Genomic DNA, 20,169 nt, shown 5'->3' on the forward strand with positions numbered 1-20,169 from the left:
TTCGTTTTACCATCATTCTGGACAACAGTCGTCTTTATTGATAATTAGTGGTTTCATTGGAGACACCAGACAACAGCAAGAAAATCAGAGCAGCACAGAAACACCAAGTGTACCGCAGTGAAGTAAAGAACCCAGAATCATTCGAATGAAATAAAAACAGGTTAATAAGATTAGCGGGGAAGTCTTAAAGAGCGGCGGTGGGACCTGAAGCCGTTTTGCAGCAGCGACCTCAGATTGCTGTTATAACAAACTAACAGTTATTGGCAGAAAACTGTGATGCACACTGTGAAGTATTTGCTGTCAAACCCTATTATGTAAGTACATCTGTGTAGAACCAAATTCAACACTTGTTTACCTTCAACTACTGATCTACTTACAAACTTTATAGCAGAGCATTGACACATTTGCATCTGAAATCTGGAAGAGAGAGACTCAAGCTGCTTTTATTGCGGTTACAGTAGCATCATAATGAATTAATATGTTTTGAACGTAATAACAGCTGTCCCCGACCACATTGAATGTCATCACATATTTAAAGCATACACTCACGAGTACAAGAATACGTTTGTGCTGTTGAAAACAGATGCGGTTTGACAACCATTTTAAGTGCTTCGTCATTGCAAACAATCAAACACAAAGAGTGCAACATGTCAGGATTAGTCCATGCAATATGTATAAGTGATCTATTTCAGTCACATAAAATTCTATACAGCAAAAATGTTTAAATCAGATACAGAAAAAAAGATAAATAAAACATTTGATATTTCTTCAACGATCCACCAGATGGTTGAAAAGGAGCACCAAATCTGAGCATAATAGGAAATGGGTGGAGAGGAGGAATAAACCAGAAGTCCTGCTCAAGAGGAGGGGGAAAAAGGGTTAAAAAACACCGGGTGGTTTTGGGTGCGTGGAGGGGTCAAATGCCAGACCTTTGTACGCTTGTGCATAAGTGTGTCCTGATAATGACTTTTCTCACAGATTCAAACAACGCTGATGGTGAATTAGACTTTTTTTTTTTCCTGGAGATATCAGTGTGCTTATTTTGAATGACCATACCAAAACTGATCAAATCATAACGGTCATCAAAGGGTGTGTCATGATTGTACCAAAAAATACAAAGGAATTCATTCGTACACGTGTGCTCCTACTCTGTCATACACATGCATTCGCGCACACACTCAAGAGGTTAAACCCCAGACCAGCCACACTTTGTGCACAGCCACGTGTTTAGCCAAGGCTGGTGATGTTGGAGCGACCACCGGGTGGTGCTACGATGCGGTGGCCAGATCTACGAGGGATGTTGTCATCAATCTGAGCACCTGAGAAATGAAGACAAAGCAAAATGTTGAACAGATATTCAGAACCTTTTCATTACTTGTCAAAAAAACAATCTGGATAATGGAGCTGGATAGTCAAAGTTTGTTCCAAATTAACCTGAAAGGCTGAAGTTGGACTGGTGAAGATTGCGTACAGGTTGTGGTTGGTGGGAGGTGGGAGACGTTTTGGCTGATGGAGCAGGGGTAATGTACTTAGGGATTGGAGCAACATCATACACTGGGCCATCGTATATCCCGCGAGTGATGCCCTGCTTGCTCTTAACCTGGATGGAACATCAACACAAGCACAAAACAAGCAAACCTTTAAGTCACTGTTCAAAAACAAATATCCAGTAACCGATCTTCACCATAACACAGCCCTTATGAGCTCATTTATAGTTTACTCGAATCCTGTCTGGTGAAAACGTATTAGGCCTACATTTTAAGTAAATCATTAATTTATTTGTTCATCAATTCAAAGAAATTATTGAAATGACTGTTTAAAATTCCCTGAACCCAAGTTAATGGTCTTAGTTAGATGCTTCTACCTAAAGTGAAAAAGATATATTAGAACTACTGGGACAGAAAACAGACAAAAGCACATTTCACTCACATTTCAGCAGACTTTGTTTTGATACCTAAACTTACTCATAGGACTACGTAATCACAGCCCTGTTTCCAAGGACAAAAACAGAGAGCAAGAAATTGCAAAGCATTTAAACCCCATAAGTATATCAAACTTCAATTATTTCTCTGTTAGTATCAGTTTAGCTCATTTTGAACTCGATGCCAGAACATATCAACACTGTGTTGCATTACTTACTAACCCTCTGTTATAATTTTGGAACCAAAGACACCTGTTTCTCTACAGATGGATGTTGTTCCAATTAAACACCCATAAAGACACAAAAGTCTTTTTCAAACCTTCAAATGTCTTGCAAAAGCCCTGTTTCTCAGGACATACTGTTGTGAGGAAATTGAAATGCTCTCATCATTTCGTTGAATGTCAAGGCAACGTTTTTCAGTGTTTAAACTGTTCTTTTTCAAGAGCAGAATAACTGCAAATGACAGAATGAATCAATACAAAGTCTTTAATTAACTGTGTTTTCCTAAATCACATTAAACCCAATAAAACAGTTCAAATGGATAAATCTTGATTATTCCCAAGATGAGGAATAATCTAAATATAGGGAAAGTCATAGCCCTTTATAAGCTTAATGTCGCTTAAGAATTGTTTTACAAATGGTGCACACAGCCTACCTGATTCCTGAACTTAACACGTTGGTAAGCATAGTCTGGGAAGGGCTTGCGTGGAATAAATCGGCCAGTGCCCTGCTGAGTCTGCAGCTTGCCACCTTCATAAACTATCCGACCATGACTCAACACCAGCGCTGGGCCGCCGCGGCACTCCAGACCCTCGAAGATGTTATATTCTGCAGCCTGTGTGGAGAGGGAAAAATTATGAGACAGGAGAATTAAGCAGAGACACAAAAAAAAATATTTCTTTCCCTTCTGCTATAAAGCACCAACATCCTGCTATGTAAAGGCTAACTGAACAAAAAATTTGTCACAGGGCTTAGTAGATGCAGCAGATGAGACGATGCTTGATGAATAAGTGGAAGAATTGGGGCTTAACGAGGGGTGATAGTATAGATACAGTAAGGTGGGTAGCAAGATGGTAGCCTTGAATGGGTGAGGGATGAAGGAGGATTATATTGTAAAGCTGGCACCAGTCTGGATAAGCAGCCTTTGTGAGATGCAGAACAGACTGAATACATCAATTACTGTTTAACATTTTCTTTCCATTGTGCCAAATTGCTTAAGCCACACTCTCCACTACGATGGTGCTCTGGTGAATTTAAATGCTTGATTTCAATGCATCAATTTGCGGTGCAAACTTGTCCAGACTTGATCTGGCAGCTGATGAGGTGGCAATCAGCATTCGATTAACAGACCTAATGCTTTTTGGAGGGCCGCAAGTCTGTCCATTTTCGATCCGCGAAAAATGATTAGGAAGGTTTAAAAGGGGTTTCATGAGGACTGTGTGGCCCCCTCAACAAATTATTTGTATTTTACTTGTAGGGGCAGCACTTTACAGGGATTGCCATGGGTATTATTTAAGGGTATGTACAAATGAGCTATATGGCTGTATCAGCTGGAGGATTTGTTGCTATGAGATATCTGCTGCAAACCCAATTTAAAGTGCAGTATATGGAGCCGCACTTATATTGCCCAAAGATAGAGAAAAAATGCCTTGATAATCTACAACCCATTAAGCAAACACTATATGCTGGATTTACTTCCTATTGAGGTACAGCTAATTTTCCATTACTTTTCAGCAGTTTCTTTGGTTGCGCTTGCTCTGGTTGCAAGGATTTGTACATTTTCAAGCATGAACAAAATCTAAATGCTAGGTGCCAGGTAAATCCGAATTTATTTTCTCCTCTATCCCCTTAAAGCAGCAGCATATCAACATTTCAATGTGCTTCCTCCACACTTAACATATGAATCCTCCCTTTTTTCATCATCTTTCCTTTTCCTCTGCCATATTTTCTTTGCATTCTCACCGACTGCTGGAGTTTGGCAGTGATGGTTTTGATGCTATTAGGGTCCCAGATGACGATGTCAGCATCAGAGCCCACAGCTATGCGCCCCTTACGTGGGTACAGATTAAAGATCTTAGCTGCATTGGTTGATGTGACTGCCACAAACTGGTTCTCATCCATCTTCCCCATGGCCTAGGTGACAGAGAGAATGTTAAGAATAACACACAAGGACACAAAAAAACAACAACATAAACACTCATGCGCTCATTGCTCACCACAGCCTTGTCCCAGACAAAGCCCATTCTCTCCTCTACTCCATTGGTTCCTTCTGGGATTAAGGTGAAGTCATCTTTACCGATCGCTTTCTGGGAAGTGCTGTATGCGCAGTGAGCACTGCCCACCACCTGGAGGTCCCCACTATGTCCACAAGACAAAGTGACAACGCATTTATTAAACTGTCAAATGTTACTATGTCTTGAATTATTTTTAAAAAAGGGTGATCAGTGGGCAAAGAAAGGTGCAAAATAAGTTCAAGAGAATATTCTAGAGAACAGTCACAAGGGCAGACATTTTTTAAAATTAGCCACCAGGTGTCACTGTTGAGTTTGTATTTTAAAGTGCATGTCATGCAAATCTGAAGGCCATCTGTCATTTTGACATTGGGGTCACTTGGAGAAATGTTCCCTGATTTCAAAACTTTGGCTGAAGTGGTGCTTGTAATTCCAGTCTCCAGTGTGGCAGCAGAGCACGGATTCAGAACAACATCAAAAAAGCCATGAGAAATCGTCTGTCCGAAGCCAAAGTCCAAAACCTCATGACAATAACCTATGCAGCAATCCCCCCGTGAGACATTTGATTACGCACAAGCGGGCACGCAATTCAAGTCCATGCAGACCAGGAGGAGGGTGTGAGACTGTGCCTTCAGGCCACAGCAGGTGAACTGTTCATATTTTAAGTGCAATCGTTTCATTTCATTGCTCATATGTCGCTACTGGGGCCACAGTCAGTGGTTTTGTCTGCTATACATCTGCTTGATGCGTGATGTGTGGATTCTCTGTTCAGCTGGTTCGGACTGAATATTAATTAAAAAGGAATGACAATTAAATGCTATTGAATATGTCATTATTATCACAAGACAAATACAACTTGGAACATCACCATTTAAACTTCAGTACTTATAGTTTATATCATCTTTAAAATTAAAGCGACGGGTAAAGGTAGATTATGACAGGATTTTTACGACCCTTTCGGTCAAAATGACGGACAAAGAAAAAAGTCTAGCGCAACCTCTGATGTCATGCTATGGTCTGGGGTGCAAAACTAGCCAGCTGGTCTAACGGGGGGGGGGCACAGAGCTGCAGCTCCAGTGCCTTAAATATTAAATAACATTACTTAAACAAATACTGTGAGCAAAACGTACAAGTGGCTGAATCTGATAAAGAGCTACGATGATCATTATTTCTAATGCGTGGCTTATTATTCCCTTGTTAATTATAGTGATTACTTTATGATTATGAGCTGCGGGATCATCATCCTAATGTCAAGAGAGCATTTATTACAGAGATATGATGGGCCTCACTGACAAAAAGTGCTCGATTCTCTTAAGAGGAAACTAAAATTAGATCCTATCATTTAAGGAGAGGCTCAAAGACAAGAGTAGTATCACAGCACAGGTGTGACAGCATGGACCCGCCTTGAGAAGTCAGAGTTGCAGATGAAGGGTAGAAAAACAGAGGAGGTGAAGGAGGCGGGAGGCACTTGGTAGCCAAGGCAACAGATGATGAGAGACTCTGGTTTCTATTCTATTTATGGAATCAAGGACAGTCGAAAATGTGCAGCTGGAAGTTGCGGGCTTGTGTGTGTATTGTCTGATGTGAGAGCAGAGGTGAATTCATTCTTGTGCACTGTTTCCCTCCTCATGATTGGATTACAACTTTGTCTTAACATTATTTTGTAGTTTATACACAGTTCAATTGATGTGTAGATGAATACAAAGTCAATTATAATCAAGTCTCCCTCACCTTTTTTCCCAACCCCTCTTCTCTCCGCACTTTCACCTTTTCTCCATCTGCCTCTCTGCAACACTGAGGCTGATCTGACACAGTAACAGCTGTCTGTGGCATGAATACCAAATTAGTATGTAACAGCATAAAGTATATTTCTGCGAGTGTCTCCTTTGCTGTCAACCATCTAATTTGCATTTAACATTGTGCAGAGGTTGTAGCTAAATTGAAATGGCCTCACAGCAGTCAGTTCATTTAACACTACTGTAAGTTGTGCAAGACATCAAGATTTATAAAAGTGTTGGAATGTCTGGCCATGAAACACTGGCATAATATACAATAAATAGCTCATTTTAAATGACATTCACTGAAAAAGCTTGAGTCATACCAGGCCAACAGCGTGTGGAGATGGTCTGGGGTTGTGGGGTCAGGACTCAAAGGTGGAGAGGTCACATAAGCAGCTGCTTTGGCCCAATTTTTGCTCCAATAATGAGAGCCGTCAGTTGCCAAGCTAGCTGTAATTGGCTCCCCAAACACCACAGAACCTGCATAAAATGATAGTTGAACGGTGAATATCATACTCCAAAGAGACGGTTACAAAACACAGTAAGGCATGTTTCATTATTAGGAATTTGATGATTAAAAGAAAAGAAAAGAGCGTCAGGCACACCTTTCCTCCGGGCCTGAGTGATAGTGTCAGCTGCACTCTTGCTCATCACTTTTGTGATGTAGACGGGACAGTTCACACGGTTGCCAAGAGTGATTGCACGGAACACCGCCTCAGCCTCCAACTGCATGGAAAGGAAATAAAGAAGACTTCAGAACTGTTCAGTGATAGACAAACTATTGTACAGTGGGGATGTATGACAATCACCTCTTCAGGACGACTCAGAGGATGGCCTTCAGGACCGGTAATTCCCATTCCAAGGATCTTTCTCTGTTCCTTCAACACAAATTGCAGAATTGTCGTCATATTCGATATTCATATTCACTGTCAGCATTGCATTTGGTATATGTCAACTCATGTTTTAGTGCTTCTGATGGTATCTCGGGGAAGTAAAGCTAAAATTTCATGCCCTGTCACTTCAAAGGAGAACTGTAATTCTGAAATGTTGGTGCACAGTGTGGAACTCATGTTGGAGGACAGAGAGGACAGAGACAGTGCTTCTGACAACACTGTCTGCAGCACTGCTAAATTTGGATTAAAACCTGACTCTGCAACCTATATTTTCTTCCGACTGGATGGTTGTGTTAACCAGCATGTCATCATCATTCATCAGCACTCCCATTATCATTTATCATCCTGATTTTTTTCTCACATACACTCATAATTGTCCCCCTAAGCTGGACCATCGTCTCCTTATCCTCACTGTTGCCAGTATTATCAGCATCATCCTCTTTAATGTTCTTATCACCATTACATCATCATCATCGGTATAATAATGTTCAACAGTAATAGAGGCCAAAGATAAACCTGTCATCTTCTGTGGTTGCTGAAGCAGCATTAATCCTCTATCTCTCCTTTTAAGAGATGGTGAATTATGTAACAAGCACATAACTCAACTGCAGTGGAGGTTGAAGCCAGATACAAAAGCAAGAGACTGCAGCACTTACCTGAGCAATCAGATCCCCATTTTCAGCATGAACCAACACCATGGCACCCAGCTGCTTCAAGAAGGAGAAAGCCTCGTACAACTGTGGTAATTACGAGCCCAGAAGAGAGATTGATAGTGAGAGGAAGGTTCGCAAACTCACAAATTTAATTCAGGAAATTGGTGTTAGTGATCGGGAGCCATACCTGAGAATCTGTCATCTGGTACACATCCTTGTAAGCCATGTACACTTGAAAGGAGTTGATACCTGACAACAGTGGAAATGGCTTGATAATGACAATGTGATAAAAGGGAATTAATTCAAAGATAAATGCAAATTGCTTATATTCATCAACAACCTCATCCTATCTGCAAAGCAATGCATTTCTATGATGAACACCTGATTCAACTACAACAACTCAGCCATACTGAAGAACACATAAGCAGCTACTTGCGTTGGCTCGAATGGTGCATTATTTTGTAGCAGCCCCACCCCAAAAGAAAGATTTTTTCTTTTTACTTAAAAAGATTTCAAGCAAAAATCGTGCACTGCCTCCACAGCAGTATTATAACGCAAACAATGGATCTCCATTGCGCCTTGGATTTAAGAGTACTTGGCCAAATTCAGCACTTGGCCAAATTCCTTCAGAAATCTGTCCCTGGTGTTCTTGTGAAGTGTGTCCAAACTAGCAATTGAAAGAAGAAGTACAGCAATTGACCGCATCGCTGAGGTATAAAAGAAGAAAGCTAAAAACTGTTGTAGCCTACCTTTGTCTTGCACCAGCAGCTCCAGCTCATCTTTAACAGTTTCATTCCACTGGGGGATATCTACGTGCAGGGAATAATCACAGCACGCCTTTTTATCCGCAGCCTCCTGCCAGCACTCAAACGCCTCCAAAAGACTGTCGCCAGGCTGAGGGGTCACATGATCAACTGAGGGGTTGGAGGGGTTGAAGGTTAGGATGCAATGCTTGATCAGGCGTATCATTCTGTAGCTGATATGTGCTGCCTGTATCTAGGCGTCTACTCACTGATCATGGTGGTTCCTCCAGCAAGTGCAGCCTTAGTTCCCTGGAGGAAATCGTCAACCGGGATTGTGCCCAGGTAGGACTTCATCAGGCATGTGTTGACATCTATGCCCCCAGGTATTACCATGCGACCATTGGCCTCAATCACCTTAACGCCCCCTGGAACAACCAGGTTCTCCCCCACCTGACTGCCAAGGATTGGAAACGTGAAGAGGAAAAAAAAAAGACGGACGAAAGAGATGAGACAAGTGGAAAGGAGCAGGGGCAGAGATGAAGAAACAGATATACGTGGGTGTGCAGGAAATTATGTGGTGTTGGAGGTTGAGCAGATGAAAGCCAGTATTAACACCCCTGTAGCACTGTACAAAAGTCTGGAGCCGCCCCTCATTTCTTTAAAGTTTGATTCCAAGGATCCAACCGTTAAAGTGATCTCGAGCAATCGTTCTCCTGGATTTTTTAAGGTTTTTCTTTGTTCTTTGAACATTGGCTGCTTTCTCACTCATCTCAATACAGTCCTTGCACATGACCATTTTCAAAGGAATGTTTTGAAGTTGGGCCATTTAACACTGACCTACAAATCATTCAAACAAACGGAAAAAAAAGCCACAAACTCAAGAGATGAACCAGAGTTTTGTTTACACGTAACAGACAATTTATCAGAGAAATTAGATTGTGTCTTTAGGGGCTTTGCTTCTTTTCTTTAGGATAATGCAGCTTAACAGGAATTAACTACTTAATTAACTACTAAATTAAATACTTAACAAGTATTTTTGCACCAACAAAATGATTCCCAAATAGTTTTAAACACTTGGCATATCCCAGCATGGTGTTAAGTGTTTCCTGAAATATATTGAGAGGACAGGACAAGTGGCAGGCTTCAAAAAAATTACAACAGCAGATGAACAGTATCTGAAAGTGATCTGAAAGACATCTGGACCTTGTTGTTCCATCTACTGTTTGCTGAAGCCTCATTTGAAATGGCCTCCATGGGAAATTGGATGTCAAGAAACCATTGTTAAGGAAAGGAAACAGTGAGAAAAGACTGAGGTACGCCAAATAACAAAAGAACTGGACTGAAAATCAGTGGCAACAGGTCTCATGGAGGGATGAATCCTTCCATGAGCAGAGGATTCAAGTGTGTTGAAGAATAAATACCATAAATGCTCATACCAAATATTGACTTTTAAGCATATTAGAATTATAAAAACTTTTTTTTTTCTTACCATATATATACTGCACCTATTTCCTATTTCTAGGCAGTGTATTAGAAGGTGCTCATGGCTTTTGCACAGTCCAGTAATATACTTTTGTAATGTTTTTCCATACGCACTTGATGAGCCCATCCTCAATGTAGACATCTGCATAGAAAGACTGGTCATCATTCACCACTCGTCCCCCTTTGATCAGCAGCCTTTCACTCTGCAGGGGATTAGCACAGGGAGGAAGAGGAGGGGTTAAACTGAGTGCTGGCATTCTGATATACTGCAAAATCAGTTAAGTAATCCACGACCTTATAGCAATATTTATACAGTTATTGGAGAAAGAAAAATCTGCATTGTCATGCAAGTGCTGTGCACGGGCAGGATCTAAGGAAATTTTAATGATGGTTTCAGCTCAGTTTGATTTAGTCTCTTAGTAACATACTGTAGTTTCAGTTTATACGTACAATTTCATGCAGAATGATGAAGGACACAGTGTTAAAATAAGCGTCTTTTTTCTCAGACTACTGTGTTTCCACACCCTCTATGGAGGGTGCCTGGCAACAGCATTGAGAAGATGGTAGGTCTCCATGGTAACCAGTGATAGTCCATGACAACCTACTGAATTATCAGCATCTTGACTATGCTGCCTATAAACTACAAAGCATTGAGCACATTCATGCTTTATGCAAGTGTTTCTAGTTCCAACCGTCACGCCAACCAATCTAATCCCATTGACAGGCGGCGGGATTATACAACACTAACCAACCAGGAGAATGACTACGTGCACCATTGGACACACTGACAGAAAACTGTCACCTGCCTTTGCAGTTGCAGTCCTACAAGGAAGCCACATACTTGAAAGGGCCTTCTGCTCTTTGCCATACACTAAGAATTTAATCCCATTTTAGCCTTGCAGCAGGGATTTGCATACAAGAGAGCCTCTGCACAAGCTGGTCGTTTCAGACCAGGCCAGATCTCTTACCGTCGGGTGGGCAATGCTGTTATTCTCCTGATAACTGGTCCCAGACATGCTCTCCCTGTCGCTCTGCCCCCTGGCAGTCAGCTCCGGCGCTCTGCGACGCGCTCTTTGGTCCTTTATCTCTCTATAGATATGAATTAGTTAGGCTATTGTTTCGGTGTGGAAGAGACGAGGGCAGCCGTACGGCTGCGTCGGTTTGCGTGACGCGCGCAAGTGACAGTCGAGCGACGAGTCTTCCTGCGATTGCGCGCGTGCGGAAAGTGAGCGTTTGTCTAGTGGCGTCCACGGGGAATAAAAGGAAATAGGGTGTATACGAAGTGTACACGCATCCCCTCCGTGCACACGCGAGACAGCACGAAAACAAAACAGCAGACGATGCTGTCTGTCGCTGTCCAATTCAGCACCACAGAAATATGTTGCGTCTCTCTGGCGTCTTTTGGGGGGATCTTGTTTAAGCTCCGTAAACACACACACACTAAAATAAAACAAACTGCAATGCAGCACAAATTAATAATTTATGCAAACGGAGGCATTGTATTAGACCTTATTTGTAAGGAATTATTAAGGCAATACCACATTTCAACTCACTAATAGTTGAAAATATCGTTATTGTCTACTTTCATAAAAAAAAAAATTTAAAAAAAATTAAAAACATTAGTTCCAACTATTTTTCTTATTAAGCCTAGGGTCTAAATGCTGTATCGAGTGACGTTTACTGCTGTACCTATTATATATATACTTATAATGACTGAGAATAGCCTTCAAAAACTAGGCCACAGTTTCAATATGGAGGGTACCTTTCCATCTGGACTTTCCTTTCCCGATGAAATTTGGACCTCAACGCCACTGTGCGCATCGTCTGTCTCCCCGGGCGAGTTGGTCAGTGGCCACTCTCGGGTCTCGCCGGGTGTCTTCCCCGTGGGGTCACCAGTGTCTAAAAGCCTCTCCCGGCTCCCACTCCTCGGTGTGCGGCTCCCTTTCCTCCCCACCGCGTAGTTATCGAAGTCTATGGTCTTGCTCTCAAACGCTCCCTCCACAGAGCTGAACATCCCGTAGGTTTTCCGCTGGTTCGGCCCGGTGGTGATCGGCCCCGCCAGGTAGACCGGCAGCTCATCCTCCCGGTTCCACTGCCTCCTGCAGTCAGACATTATGGCTTCCACGGGAGACTTGAACTTCCCCCAATCTGAAGCGGCACGGACAATTTTGCTTGTTTCACGTCAAACCGGGTCACAGTCACGCCTTTTCAGGCAAGCGCACTCAGTCGATGCTGTGAGGTGTGAAAAGCGGCTCCTCTCTTTCCTCTTCATGCACACAAATGATGTAATGTTCCAGTTTTAAACGGGCTGCTGTGTGAACTAATTTCAAACTGTAGCATTCCTGCAGCAGAACTACTAAATGAGAGCAAGCCTGCTTTCCTTGTGTGCGTGAGCAGCTCATGCCATCATCGGATTAAAACAACATGTGCCATCTTTTAACCCACATCTGCATGGGGGCAAGGAGGGGGATGTAAACTGTCAATGAGCTTCATGCGTTAGCTCCCACTGCCACACAATGGGCTCCTCAAAATCTAGAGAGTGGATTTTAGTAAGTCTAACTGTGCTAAAACTAGTGAGATAGAGTACCCATACACGCTCATGGTATTCCTGTTGATGTGCATCACAGAGGATTAAAATGTTGCTCCAGGCATTAACAGATTATTCATTCAATTTTCTTTAGGGATTCAAGTAATGGGTGAAAGAGGCTGAAGCTGGGAAGCGGGTGTCTTTCAGTACTGTGCAGATGGACAGCTCCAACAGAGCATAATCACAAACACAACATCTGCAATTCAGATTATTTTGAGCACATACACAACTTATGAGGCTAAAATCATTGTCATTAGTTGTATAACAAGAGGAACAACAGTTTGACCTACTTTCAATGATCATGAATTGTAAGAAAATGATCACAAAGAGCATGAACTCAGTGACTTGATCGCTTCTTAATCACTGGCTGATTCATTTATGCATAAAATCAATACAACACAGTCACGTATAGCCTATAAGCATATGATTTGAGGCTCATGTAGGGCCATATTATATTATAGCTTTTCCCAACATCTCAGTGATCGGTCTCCATGCCAACTGAGGCCATATGTCAGAGACATTCTCGATTAAGTGTAGGCCCACATTGCTTTTGACCTGGAACCTCATAGTATCCCTTTATAGAGATAGCACAATAACAGCACATACAGCCTATTCAGACATCAGTCACCAACTATTTCAAAGCTTTTTTTTTTTTCATTTCAGTTATCTTGCTTTGATCATGTATCTCCAAAATACATTTTACTTGAAGTCTTGTGGTTTGTTCAGATTTTTTTTCACATGCACTTTTCAGAGGCTTTCTTATTGCACACACTTGTTCAGTCTTTTTCTAATTGTACCGTCATGGACTTTCACATTTATCATGCTAACTGAGGCCTGGCAAGTCTACATTAATCGCGGCTTCTCTGAGCATTGTTTGGTCTGACCTTGGGGTGAACTTGCTGGGATGTCCAACTGTCTTGAATGTTTTCTACTTGTAAATAATCTTTCTCACCAATGAATAATGGACTCCAAGTTGTTTTGAAATGGTCTTAGAACCCTCCCCATGTTGACGGGCAGCAATAATTGCTTGTTGAGTTTCACTGCTGATGGCTTTCCTCTTTTGCATCATGTTAACACACATCTAAATACTCCAGAACAGTGAACTACCCAAACATCTGCTTTTATAAAGGTGATCACACTCACTGAGGCTCAATTAATAAAGGAAATTTGATAAGAAGCACCTTGTTGATACTTTCCCTTTTCATTCCAGCGTTAAGGATATACTTGTACTTTTTCTCACATTGCTTTTTATCTTTTGACTCGCACATAAACAGGTTTCTAGGACTGCCTTCTTTCATCTTCGTAATATTGTTAAAATCAGGAACATCTTGTCTCAGAGTGATGCAGAAAAACTAGTCCATGCATGTGTTACTTCAAGATTGGACTACTGCAATTCTTTATTATTGGGCTGTCCCACATATTCTCTGAAAAGCCTTCAGGTGATCCAAAATGCTGCAGCCAGAGTTCTGATGAGAACTAACAGGAGAGATCATATTTCTCCAGTTTTAGCTTCTCTTCATTGGCTCCCTGTTAAATTCAGAATAGAATTTAAGATTCTTCTCCTTACATATAAAGCTCTTAATGAACGAGCTCCATCATATCTTAAAGATCTCATTGTAAGATATTTTCCTAACAGAGCACTTCGTTCCCAAACTGCAGGTTTACTTGAGGTTCCCAGAGTTTCTAAAAGTAGAATGGGAGGCAGAGCCTTCAGTCATCAGGCCCCTCTATTGTGGAATAAGCTGCCAGTAAATGTCCGGGAAGCAGACACCCTTTCCACTTTTAAGACCAGGCTTAAAACTTTCCTTTTTGATAAAGCTTACAGTTAGGGATGGCTCAGGTGATCCTGAAACATCCCATAGTTAAGCTGTTATAGGCCCAGACTGCTGGGGGGCCTCATCTGTCACACCTTTCCTCACTTTACTCTTTTTTTCCCCTGTTGAATTTCTCAAATGACATTATGTATATGTGACATTATTGTGGTCATTAACTCGTGTTTCCCTGTTCCAACAGATATCCTTTGAATGGTGTTACAGTGCCCCCCCCCCCCCAAAAAAAAAAAGTGAAACAAAGTTTCAGTGCAACCTGTTGGTTTCAATTATTTTTGAATTTGCTCTATATGAACGAATTGGATTATTTTATGAATAATTATGATTACAATTAATTGAATTCCAATTGGCTTGAATTGGACTTTATTATCTAAGTGCCTTGATGACATTTGTTGTATTTGGCGCTATATAAATAAAAATGAATTGAATTGAATTGCCGCTGCATTTTTTGGCTACGTTTTTTTCTCTCTACGTTTTTTATTTTCTTTTGATACAAAGTTGTCCACACAGTTTTATAACGCAAACATGAGCACCAATCAGATAAGTTACTGTTTTGATGGGCGGTAATTACTGCCCATAACGGGGAGACTATTTTAAGAAGGCGGGTCACCAAGTTGTGGCGTTGTTTATAGACCAGAGTTTGACTGCGACAAGTGTGCGTCTTTGGTTTCGTGGAGTCGCCTACGGACGGGAACCCTGGAATGGAATACAACTTATAATTTCAACAGGATTATTGTGGGACTGTCCAGGAGAAATCCGCCCATTCAGATTTCAAGTAAGTTTGCTTTATGATTTTTTTTTTTTTCATTTAGCGCTGTCGTTAATGTGCCAGTTTAACTATCTTTCAGTTCACAGATCCCCGTGCACTGGCGCTATTTCTGTGTCTGCATGGGCAGAACCGTTTACCCAAAGCGATCTTTTATGGCATACTTTTCTTCGAAACAGGATTTGTTAAATAAATGTTCCTGCAGCAATGCGTATTTGCCACAATTTTGTTAACTTCACACTTTTGCAATTATATAATGGTTTTTTATTTTTTTTTTTTATTATTATTATATCACAAATAACAGTCTTAACTAACTATATTTGTTTCGTTTTCAAAACTCTCTGTCTCTCAAAGAGAGTGCATCATGTTTTATGACTTTATCATCTTTGTCTGACTATACTTCAATACTTTGAACTTGATATCTCTGCAGTGTTTGGTTCTCATGGACTTATATGAAAAGTTACTCACCCCATTTTTTTTTATTTCAGGAGAGATGGAGAAGAATTTCCCATCAACACCCACTGCTGTCAACGCACAGGAGCCATGCTCTGTCCTGGAGGGACCCGCTTGTGCCTCCTCCTCCGGACAAATTCCTCCTTCACTCGGGTCCAGTAGCCCCTCTGCTGCTCCATCTCAGCATGACAAATCACTGTCTTCATTTGATCCTAGGAAATTACAAGATTCATCTCAGCCATCCACACATACCATCTCTAGACCCTCGGTAGACCCTCTCCCGTCTTTAGATAAGTCAGAGGCCATACCCCCTGCAGTATCTTCTGAGTCCACATCTCAAGTGGTTTCCTCCAAACCTCCCACCCCTCTGCCAAACAAGGCATCCTTCCTTACATCTTCTAAGGTCTCGACCCCTAAATTGTCCAAAACGTGTTCCTCTCCCGAGCTCAGATCTGCAGCCTTTAACACCGAGATAGATCGCCCTTCTTCCTCTGCAGTTGATGCGCCTGCCGCCACAAAACGCACCTTTGCTTCTGTGGCCAAGCGGGTGGTAATGCAGGAAAGACTTAGAAAAGCAGAGGAAGAGGATGCCGATGAGGATGGTGAGGACGCCTTCACTTTGAGTTAAAGATGAAATGACAGATTTGGAGTTTTAAGTTACTGCTGTGGTGAGGTGGTAAGCCTGGTGGTTTGTATTAGGTTGTCTTTCCACATGTAGCAGAGCAGCACAAACATCAGTTAATGGGCCGAAATGAGTCGAAAATCATTTCAGCTATTTGGGTTCCATTGGAAAACAACTTGAGCTGTACTTTTGTGGGAAAAAATGCACGTTGAAATAATTAGCCGTGTAGTTTATGCAGCCCTGTGTTGCTCATCGGGCCAATCTGTGAATGCTTTGTGTTTAAATAGATTGCACAGATAATCTTTGCAAACAACACCTTGTTACAAGGACAAGCAGGTGAGGAGCACATGCAGACAGTTTTGCAGAAACAAGCCAGTCTGTTACTTTGGTCCAGACTGAAAAACCTCATCAACTATGAGACAAACTGCCATCAAATTTGAACCAAAGCTGTCGTTTGACATTTACAGTTTCCCTTTTTAATGAATTGCCAGAGCAACTGTTGGATTTGAACATTTTGGCAGAGATATCTAATTCCCAGGTCATTTATCTTACTAACTTTGGCAATACAGCAGAGGCTCTTTTTCCCTGGTGTGACATAGATGTCTATCTATATTTTCTATTAAGCCATCAGAGTAACTGGCATGATTCATTTTTCATTTAAACTTTGTGATCTTTAACTGACACTATATTTCAGAGCTACTGGAAGGGAAACTTACAGCAGTTGACGATACTGCTGTGCATGAGAGATGGTGACATTTAAAGTGACCCTTTTGCTTAAAGGAGACTGGAGATAGAAACCGTTTCAAAGGTTTATGCAATCAACAAGTATCTTGGTGTTGCTTGACCTCTTGGGGTCTTGTCGCAGATTGCTTGTATAAGCAGGCACATGCTAAATGTTAAAAACGCACATGCTCTTGCATCTACCGCTCCTATGAAATTTTTGCTCTCTTCAAGTTACAAGATATGTGTCAGTTGGGATTTACTCACCATAGGCTGTAAATTCAATAAGTTAATCATAAAAAAAAAATCAGTACTCAGTTGCATTGCTTCTCCAGTCAGGTGAAGACCAAAGAACAGTTGCTTTCTGTTCACAGATTATGCATCGTAGAGCATCATCTGGTCTTTATCAGGCCTTCAAATTATGAATATAAAACCTCAGATGAACAACAACACATGACATGTTACATGGTGTGATTATTTAACAAAAAATAAGTCAAAATGCAGAAGCAGTGTGTGGAAAAAACTAAGTAACCCCTTATTGCTTCCATAAATATTTAAATGTGTTGGATTAATTGATCATCAGCAAATGTGATCACCTCTATAAAAACCTGTTTGAGCATTCAGGTGTGTATCAACAACATGCTAATGAGGAAAGACATCAGCAATGATGTTAGAGAAGCAATTGTTGCTTCCCATCAATCTGGGAAGCGTTATTTGGTTATTTCCAAACAGTTGCATTTTTGTAAGGCGAGAAAGATTTTTCACAAGTGGAAAACATTCAAGACAGTGGACGTCCCAGCGAGGTCATCCCTAGGACAGACTATCCAGGTCTCAGTTAGCAGTACAACAAGAAAAAGGTTGCAAGTAGAAAGCCTTTTCTCTCTTAAAAAAAGGAACATGGCAACAGTATTAGGTTTGAAAAGTTGCATCTGAACAAACCTCAAGACTTCTGAAACCTTGTTCTTTGGACATACAAGACCAATGTGGAAATGTTTGATGGAAGCTGTCTCTTCCCTGAAAAGTGCCCATGTGGTATTCCTTCATGAGGACAGATACAGACAATTATTATGTTTAAAGAAGATGCAACCTCTTTTGATCGTGAAAGCAAGTGCATGTGAAGAGTAAAATTAGTAACAGTGATGGCTGCATTGTAAAAACAATCTTTTTTACTCCCATCTATGATTGTTTTCTAATCCTACCAAGGTAGTTCTTATTACTAACCCTAACCAAGTAATATAATTGTATAAAGCCAACCAGAAGTAATAAAGTTTCATCATAACATGTTGTGCTTATAACCAATACAACCAGCAAAATGGTGTCCACAAAGGTGAATGTCACATTGTAAAAATAATGTATTTCAGCCCTAACCATGATTAGGTTTAACCTAATCAAGTGACGTCTATACTTTTAAAAAAAACAACTGTTTAGATGACAAAAAAGCTTTAGTAAGCTTTTTTGTTGTTACATGTTGTTGTTAAACATAATAGTATCAATCTCATGTTATTCAAATTCCCATGTCCTAAAACGCAGTTGGCTTCCTAAAAGTTTAGAATAATGTCTGCTCTAATGTAGAGATGGTCATAAGAGTCATATTTCCCTTCTGTCTCTTATAGCGGTGATACTTTACAGAATGCCAAAATGAGCCATGTAGAGTATGTAGAGGTTTGGTGATAATGGACTTGTTTTGGATCTACAGGGCGTGGGTAGCTTGTAATAATTTAGTCAACTATGAACTCTTCTGTACACCAAAGTATTTTTAGAGTTAAATGTGAGATAATCTGTCCAACAAATCTCTGAAATTGGGTCACGCAACAGAAAAATGATTCCAAGCACATCAGTGCTTTACAACTAAAAAAAATTAAAAGCATCAAAGATAGAAATGACCCAATCAAAGTACAGGACTCAACCCAATGAAAATGAACCCTCAATGAACTGAAGGAAGGCGGTGAAAAACAGCCATCCAGAAGTCCTCAACAACGATGTGACAAACTGAAGATATCAATCAGAAAAGGATTACTTCCAGCCATCGCTGCTATATGTGATTCTACAAGATATTGAGTCAAGGAATGTCATTATTTTTTATCACACAGGTTAAGCATTTTTGCTTAGATTTTCTGAGATGAATTAGGACATGGTGTACTATGGCATGTTGTTCTTCTTCTGAAGTTCTGTTTATCTCATTTTGAGACTTGTTGAGGACCAGAGGATTTTTTTTTATTTCATGATGTCCTGACACATAAAACCTTCGAATTGTAAGAAGGTGTACTTTATTTTTTAAGTGTCTGCGTAATAAAAAGAGGATATCATGAATCCGTTTATTCAAAAATGGGTATTTGATGGACTGATTCCGATTAATAGTGACAGGCATACTCTCTTGTGTCTTGGTAGATGAAGAGCCAGAGGAAGAGTTGAGTGTGGAGCAGTTGGAGCAGAAGGCGAAAGGTGGTGATGCCCGAGCTCAGGCCAGGGTGAGTGAAAGCACATGCCCAGACCAGGACTTTGGGCTGTTGCCAGTCCTGCTGGCTGACTCAGTCTGAGTTGGTGGGAGGGATTGTTTAAGTGTCTAGTGAGGCAACTTCCAAATTTTCAAGCTATAAGAGATCACCTAAATAAAGACAGGGTGTGTATGTTAGTGAAGATTACATCACATCAGCTTTAACAGGGAAGATGGATTTGGTGTCCCACACATTATAACAGATATGCACCACTGCTGACTCTTTTGTAGTACCTACAGGCTGTGACAAGACTTAATTCAAAATATGTCTAGTATGTAGTGGGTCTGTATTAATAGCACTATTGCAGAATCACTTCAAAGGAAGACACATCTCATCCCCCACAAAAGCAGACATTTGATATTAACTGTGTTAGAAGGAAGTTTCATAATTACAGTTAAGATTAGAAAACAGTCACTTGATATGTTACTGGAGCTTCAGCTGCCCCTGTTAGTCAGCCATGACAGGAACACTGACAGCAAGAGAATTATGGATCCTGTAGTCATTTGTCTACATTGAAACGCCTTATGCGACAGGAGCTTCTAAACTGGATATGCCTTTCACCACAGAAGTACTGCTGTAAACCCAATGAGCCTTAAGATGCACCACGGGGGCCTCGGGAAGCACAAGTCATAGCTGCATTTCATTTAGGAATATCATGAACACAGCAAACTAAATTTCATTGTACATAAACATGAGCAATAATTTGATGCTCTCAAAATATCAGCAAATCAAAATGAACTGCATTAACTGGCAAGATGTTATGCAAGTGAGCATAAACCAACATGGATAATCAATCCAGTAACGTCAAAGATTCTTACCACATGTAAGCTGGGTAATTAATGGATGATTATTCAGCTCAATGAAAATCTTTGTGTCATAAAGTGAAATAGTTTCTTAACTTTTATGCTTTTATTGCAAACAATTTTTTTATATAGCCCTGTTTCCCTAAAAGAAATGGAACTTAGTGTAAAATAAAATGTAATGTAGAGAATTTGA

At 40.8% G+C, this 20,169-nt stretch overlaps 2 protein-coding genes across 4 annotated transcripts in view; one reads left to right on the forward strand and one right to left on the reverse strand.

Moving 5' to 3' along the window:
* crmp1 (collapsin response mediator protein 1) lies at positions 1-16,555 on the reverse strand. Of its 3 annotated transcripts, XM_075462791.1 has the most exons (15): positions 16,511-16,555; positions 15,534-15,536; positions 9,816-9,904; positions 8,489-8,673; positions 8,226-8,390; positions 7,664-7,725; positions 7,480-7,560; positions 6,740-6,808; positions 6,536-6,656; positions 6,254-6,410; positions 4,138-4,279; positions 3,884-4,054; positions 2,577-2,756; positions 1,435-1,600; positions 1-1,319 (listed from the first exon to the last, which is right to left on the reverse strand). In XM_075462791.1, the coding sequence occupies exons 1-15, from the start codon at positions 16,553-16,555 to the stop codon at positions 1,228-1,230; spliced, it is 1,728 nt and encodes a 575-aa protein (XP_075318906.1). In that variant the 3' UTR covers positions 1-1,227. The 3 variants fall into 3 exon arrangements, with proteins under 3 accessions (XP_075318906.1, XP_075318904.1, XP_075318905.1); XM_075462789.1 differs by lacking the exons at positions 15,534-15,536; positions 16,511-16,555 and adding an exon at positions 11,464-11,994; XM_075462790.1 differs by lacking the exons at positions 15,534-15,536; positions 16,511-16,555 and adding an exon at positions 10,670-10,947.
* wfs1a (Wolfram syndrome 1a (wolframin)) overlaps positions 14,770-20,169 on the forward strand; it is a 17,583-nt gene continuing 12,183 nt past the window's right edge. Inside the window, exons 1-3 of the mRNA XM_075462787.1 lie at positions 14,770-14,892; positions 15,372-15,938; positions 19,067-19,146. Coding sequence (XP_075318902.1) covers positions 15,377-15,938; positions 19,067-19,146 — 642 coding nt within the window. The 5' untranslated portion in view covers positions 14,770-14,892; positions 15,372-15,376. The remainder of the gene's footprint in view (positions 14,893-15,371; positions 15,939-19,066; positions 19,147-20,169) is intronic.

This window comes from Odontesthes bonariensis, chromosome 4 (assembly GCF_027942865.1).
Source record: "Odontesthes bonariensis isolate fOdoBon6 chromosome 4, fOdoBon6.hap1, whole genome shotgun sequence".
Taxonomy (NCBI): Eukaryota; Metazoa; Chordata; class Actinopteri; order Atheriniformes; family Atherinopsidae; genus Odontesthes; species Odontesthes bonariensis.

Coding starts and splice junctions, on each gene's coding strand:
- crmp1 (XM_075462789.1), bottom strand. CDS start 11,814: ATGTCTGACTGCAGGAGGCAGTGGAACCGGGAGGATGAGCTGCCGGTC. Junction 7,726..8,225: donor GCTGCTGGTGCAAGACAAAG/GTAGGCTACAAC, acceptor CACTGTTGTCAG/GTATCAACTCCTTTCAAGTG. Junction 6,809..7,479: donor ATGGGGATCTGATTGCTCAG/GTAAGTGCTGCA, acceptor TTTGTGTTGAAG/GAACAGAGAAAGATCCTTGG.